The sequence below is a fragment of the Frankliniella occidentalis genome, unplaced genomic scaffold (genome assembly GCF_000697945.3).
Source record: "Frankliniella occidentalis isolate FOCC.00 unplaced genomic scaffold, Focc_3.1 Scaffold141, whole genome shotgun sequence".
Classification (NCBI taxonomy): Eukaryota; Metazoa; Arthropoda; class Insecta; order Thysanoptera; family Thripidae; genus Frankliniella; species Frankliniella occidentalis.
In genome coordinates, this window is record NW_026267268.1 from 326,097 (window position 1) to 331,333 (window position 5,237).

At 41.7% G+C, this 5,237-nt stretch overlaps 3 protein-coding genes across 3 annotated transcripts in view; 1 reads left to right on the forward strand and 2 right to left on the reverse strand.

Moving 5' to 3' along the window:
* The window catches only part of LOC113211827 (fatty acid hydroxylase domain-containing protein 2), a 7,865-nt gene extending 5,137 nt beyond the window's left edge, over positions 1–2,728 (reverse strand). Inside the window, exons 1-2 of the mRNA XM_026430329.2 lie at positions 2,574–2,728; positions 1,714–1,945 (exon numbers count right to left, since the gene is read on the reverse strand). Coding sequence (XP_026286114.1) covers positions 1,714–1,904 — 191 coding nt within the window. The 5' untranslated portion in view covers positions 1,905–1,945; positions 2,574–2,728. The remainder of the gene's footprint in view (positions 1–1,713; positions 1,946–2,573) is intronic.
* A 119-nt stretch (positions 2,729–2,847) lies between these two features.
* Positions 2,848–5,162, forward strand: LOC113211828 (replication factor C subunit 2). The gene is made up of 8 exons (XM_026430337.2): positions 2,848–2,977; positions 3,068–3,173; positions 3,360–3,471; positions 3,560–3,768; positions 3,873–4,068; positions 4,163–4,372; positions 4,464–4,577; positions 4,654–5,162. The coding sequence occupies exons 2-8, from the start codon at positions 3,079–3,081 to the stop codon at positions 4,759–4,761; spliced, it is 1,044 nt and encodes a 347-aa protein (XP_026286122.1). The 5' UTR covers positions 2,848–2,977; positions 3,068–3,078; the 3' UTR covers positions 4,762–5,162.
* Positions 4,975–5,237, reverse strand: part of LOC127750146 (uncharacterized) — a 26,569-nt gene continuing 26,306 nt past the window's right edge. Inside the window, exon 7 of the mRNA XM_052270847.1 lies at positions 4,975–5,017. Within this exon, the coding sequence (XP_052126807.1) occupies positions 4,975–5,017 (43 nt within the window). The remainder of the gene's footprint in view (positions 5,018–5,237) is intronic.

Here is a 5,237-nt window from a genome sequence, read left to right on the forward strand (position 1 = left end):
GCGGGCTGAGGCACGGGGGAGGGCCGCGAAACCATCAGGATACGGCGTCGGCCGCGTCGGCAAGCGGCCGGAGAAAATGGGCCACACGGACATGGAAAGGGAAGTCCCAAGTCCCCCGCGACCCGAGAGGAGAGGCAGCAGGGCGACCTGTCCCATATACCTCGCACCGAAAAAGACGCGAAAAACTCGTTTTTAGATCGGGCAGGGCTGACTGTGAACTATGCGTGTGACTCGAATCGCATGTCAAGTGCGATGCGGTCGATTGGGCATCGGCCCCACTGCCACCCGCACACTATCTCATTGACATCCTCAAGGAGGCAGGGGGGGAGATAGGGCGAGAACGAGAGGGGGGAAGGAGAGAAGCGGAGCCAGCCGCATTTAGATTGGTCAAATGAGTTCAATGCGCTGATCGCTTAAAAATAAGTTGAAAATCCAAGACGGTCCATCCACACAGCATGAACATGCTGCTACACCGCAAGAAATCCATTCATGACCTTTAAGATCTCATCATCTAAACACTTATTTTAGTAACAAGAATTAACCCCCTTTCTGCTACTAAAAAGAATAACCTACGGATGCTACGCCATTTTTAGAAGGAAATAATACACGGACAAATACTGCCCTTCCCACCGCCGAAGCCCGAAGGCGCGCAGTACCGCCCCCATGGGGGCACCGACCGACCCGCGAGCGTGGGTGACACAATGTACGTCGCTGTGTTTGTGTGTGCGTGTGTGAGAGAAATAAGGAAAGGGGGGGGGGTAAGCTACACAGGGGACGGGCTGCCACGCAAACCCCAGGGAGATATCACCCCCCTCTCTCTTTTATCTTTGCTTAATAAAAAGGGAAGTCCATTCGCGTTGAGCAGAAGAAGGGAAAGAAAGGGTCGCCCAGGGAATGGTGCTGTGAATGAATGGGATTAAAGACTTCGTGCCTTTGAGAGAAACGAGGGACAGGTGGAGGGTGCGGGGGGTTTCAGTACAGATCGGGGAAGCGAGTCAAACCGGTGACGATTGGCACCAAAAGGGTGCAGTTGCTAAAATAAGCAGAAAAGGTACACAGAGAAAACTACAAAGCCAGTGGCGCAAGGGCATGTGAATACAAGGTGGCCTACCGGCCCCGGAGCATTTTGTCGTTACACCGTACCTACCGTACCGAGTCAGCCGCGTGGGCTGGGCGGGATTTGCCCACTATTTTAAAGGATCATGAGCCTTTTCGGCCCGAGACTATAGACCACACGCGGATTTGCAAAAGGGATCATCCAGAGAGCACGTCCGCCCTTTGCCGTTCCGAAACTACTGCTCAGTTCAGCCACTGCAAGCTCTCTAGCGCCTGATAGGTAGGCAATATCCTCCTACAAGTGCGTGCGTGCATTGCTGGGAGGCCTACCCTTAGTTTCGCAGGCGCCAAGCTCCCGCAATCTGCCGAAAAATTCTAAGAAAAGCGGACGTACTTTCTGAACGATCCCATACGGTACAGTATCAATACAAAATATTTCGGGGTCCTTGGTCCACCCTGTATAGGATCATGTGTGAAAAGTGCAGTAAGCCAACGCAACCCATTCATCTACTGAACAAAAACAGGACAAAGTAAAAATAACAAGCACCAAATGATACTGTTAAATTGTGTTCTAAAAATCTAAGATATAGAAGTAAACAACAAAGGACAGATGTAGGAAGGTGGTTCTTTTGGTCCTTATTCCAAGTGACCTCTTACCATGTTAGTGTGTTGCGAAAAGCAGTGAAAGCAATGAGAACTGCACTGATAAGGCACAGAACACTGCAAAGTGTTGAGAGAAGAGTTGCAGGCTGCTGTCCCGCTCCATTTGATGGACCTCCTGTTTTAGGTAGGGATTGCGCACTTTGTGCACATGGTTGGCTTTTGCTACTGCTGCTACTTGACGACATTGTGAAAATCGAGGTCCTCGACCCCAATCACATAACTCACTCTGCAATTAGTAATCAATTCATACTTTACGATAAACATTTTTAAAAACAAAGATGGATTACTACAACGATGTTTACAAAGTACAAAGGAGCGGTATGCTAGTTTCTATGGATTTTGACTCAATCTGTTCATTTTGAGATTCACAGATAGTTCTAGTTGACAGTGAATAATAAATAACGAAGATGAAAATTGGAGGTTGATATTTCAGTTCTCTACGTGATTAAGTAGTTATGCTTTCCACAGCAAAAAAATATGAAGCTAAGAGCCTGCAAAATGGAATGGCACAGCTACACTTTAAACTAAAGTTGAAAGGAAGAAAATGGAGCTCTTCACAATAACTGAGGAATACAGAATAATCCGCGAAAGGTCGCTTGTTTGTTCAAGCTGCACCTATAACCCATTCTTAATAAATCGGGAAAATAAGGATTCGAATACTATGAAAGGTCGGTCAACTGACAGGTGAAGTTGACAAAGGCCCCCCTGACAGGTCAGCTGCGCTGCGTACAATCACAACAGAATCAGCTGGAGCAGAGAATAATATCAATTGAGAGGCAAGTAGCGAGATGACATTTGAAGTACTGCTGCGGCGAGCGAACGTCAACTTTGATTTCAAAACCATTCGAACATACCCTCAGAAGAATAAGATTTTGCTGCGGATTATAAAGACGGAAATGCTTAAAGAAACATCGTATTTGCCCCACAAAAGTTCATGATAAACATTGCAGGGCCTTCCTTATTCTGGGAAAACAAAGGTTCTGTCAATATCCACTTTGACCAACAAAGTGGGAATAAGTTCGAGTGATATCCAAACACATTCTATTTTACGGAATGATGCATTTAAAACATTGTTGGACACCATTCCTACATGCCACTTCAGTAAGTTGTCGTTTACTGATAAGCATTGGAACAAAGTGGCAGCTTTCGTCAGTTAGGGGTGTGGTGTACCTGGTCAAACTACTTCAATCCGTACTGGAGGGCGCTGCTTAACAACAACAGCAACAACAACAAAAACAAAACTGGCGCGGGAACCGTGGTAAACAAATCAACAAAAGGAAATTAACCTTTACATTTATTGCTTAGTTTGCTTTCTAGCTTCAAGGGAAGATTTCCGTTTTTCTCATAGTTAAGTAAAACATGGTGTCCGAGAATGACAGGAAGGATGCTGGTGAACCAATGGATGTGGAACCTTCAACCAGCAAATCTACTGTAGTAGTTGATAATCGTCCATGGTCAGTATTGTCTATAATAAATTGAGATTGAAAAGGTTCATTTACTTTCATGCAGTGTCTCTGTTTTATTGCAAACGGTGTCATTTAATTCCATTGACAAATTAACTCAACGATCTTTGTTTTGCCCCACCTTGGTTTTTTTGCGGTACTTTGTGTTTGTCTCATGGTCTTCTCTTTTCATTTCAGGATTGAGCGTTACCGTCCATTATATTTTTCTGATATTGTGGGCAATGACGAAATTATAAAGCGACTTAAAGAATTTGCTGATGTAGGCAATGTTCCAAATATCATCATGGCTGTAAGATTCGGCACCCTCCAAAGATGTAATGTTGCAAATTTTCCTTTGAAGAGAACTATCTTTTTCAGTTTACTTGTCAATTTTTCAGGGCCCTCCTGGTGTAGGAAAGACAACCACAATTCTGTGTCTTGCTCGTCAGCTACTTGGCGCAGCAATGAAAGACGCTGTTTTAGAGCTCAATGCCTCAAGTGACCGAGGTATTGATGTTGTTCGAAACAAGATCAAAATGTTTGCTCAGCAGAAAGTTACTTTGGGCCCTGGAAAACACAAGATAATTATCCTTGATGAAGCGGACAGGTAAGATCTCTATACCAAGGTTAATTTGGAAAAACTTTATCAGTCCGTTGTGTGAGATGAAATAATCTACAGAGATTTATTTGCCCCTGAATGTTTTATCACAGCATGACAGAAGGAGCTCAGCAAGCATTAAGAAGAACTATGGAATTGTATAGCAGCACAACTCGCTTTGCTCTTGCATGCAACAACAGCGAGAAAATTATTGAAGCAATTCAATCCCGCTGTGCTATGCTTCGTTGTGCGAAGCTGACAGATGCTCAAGTATTAGCTAAAATACTTGAAGTTTGTGAAAAGGAACAGGTACTAAAACTATCATTTTAAAACTCTTTAATTCCAAGTTCTGTTTATAGATAGAATAAAAAATCCTTTATGAAATACTTTTCTAAAATTACAGGTTTCATATACTGATGATGGTCTGGAAGCAATTGTGTTCACAGCCCAAGGTGACATGAGACAAGCTTTAAACAACCTCCAGTCCACATTCAATGGATTTGGTCATGTGAATAGTGAAAATGTTTTTAAAGTATGCGATGAGCCACATCCTGTCCTTGTAAAAGACATGCTCAATCAGTGTGTTTCTGGTGACATCGCCAAAGCATACAAGGTTTCACATTATTTTTCTATCTACATTCAATTTTTAGAGGTATGTATTTGATTGTTTTCTCGATTCTAATCCAATCCTACTCTTTTTATAGATTATGTCTCATCTTTGGAAACTGGGCTATGCTGCTGAAGATATTATCAGTAATATATTCAGAGTCTGTAAAGGACACCAAATGGACAAAATGCTCCAGTTAGATTTTGTTCAAGTAAGTATATAAATTTTTTTGTTCTTGTCCTTGTGTATGTAAACAGTCAATTGTAAAATTTTAAATTACTTTTCAGGAAATTGGGAAAACTCATATGTCTATTGTTCAGGGCACTAACTCACTTTTACAAATGTCAGGCCTTCTTGCCCGATTGTGTGATAGAGCCAAGGCTTACCAGAAGTGAAGCTTATTTGTGATACATTCTATTCCATTCATGAGTTTGTAGCCTTTTCACATTTTCTATTTTTTCCACTTTTTTTTATGGAAGGAGAAAAAATAAGTTAAGGTTTATTGTTTTCTCAGTCCGATCTGGTTTGAATAAAACAAGACACAATCTTAATCTTTTGCAGTTTTGTATTTACATATCATTTAAATTATAAAAATAAAGCTATGCTCATTATAAAAGTTCTTTTCTATAGGTATCACAATTTTCCTCAAACCTAAACATTTGTAAACATTGTTTCAATATTTTAAAAATATGGCAGAAACTAAGGATGTCATTGCAGTGCTTGGGTAAAGAAGAACCAGCAGATGCTCTGTGCAATGAGCTGATCCTGAATGCAAATATATGATTTTTTTTCTATACACTGCCTATTCTTTATAATGCCTATTTATGACTCGTTTCAACTCTCCTTAGATTAAATTCATGTTTTTTCAATG

Coding starts and splice junctions, on each gene's coding strand:
- LOC113211828 (XM_026430337.2), top strand. CDS start 3,079: ATGGTGTCCGAGAATGACAGGAAGGATGCTGGTGAACCAATGGATGTG. Junction 3,174..3,359: donor GTAGTTGATAATCGTCCATG/GTCAGTATTGTC, acceptor TTTTCATTTCAG/GATTGAGCGTTACCGTCCAT. Junction 4,069..4,162: donor AAGTTTGTGAAAAGGAACAG/GTACTAAAACTA, acceptor CTAAAATTACAG/GTTTCATATACTGATGATGG.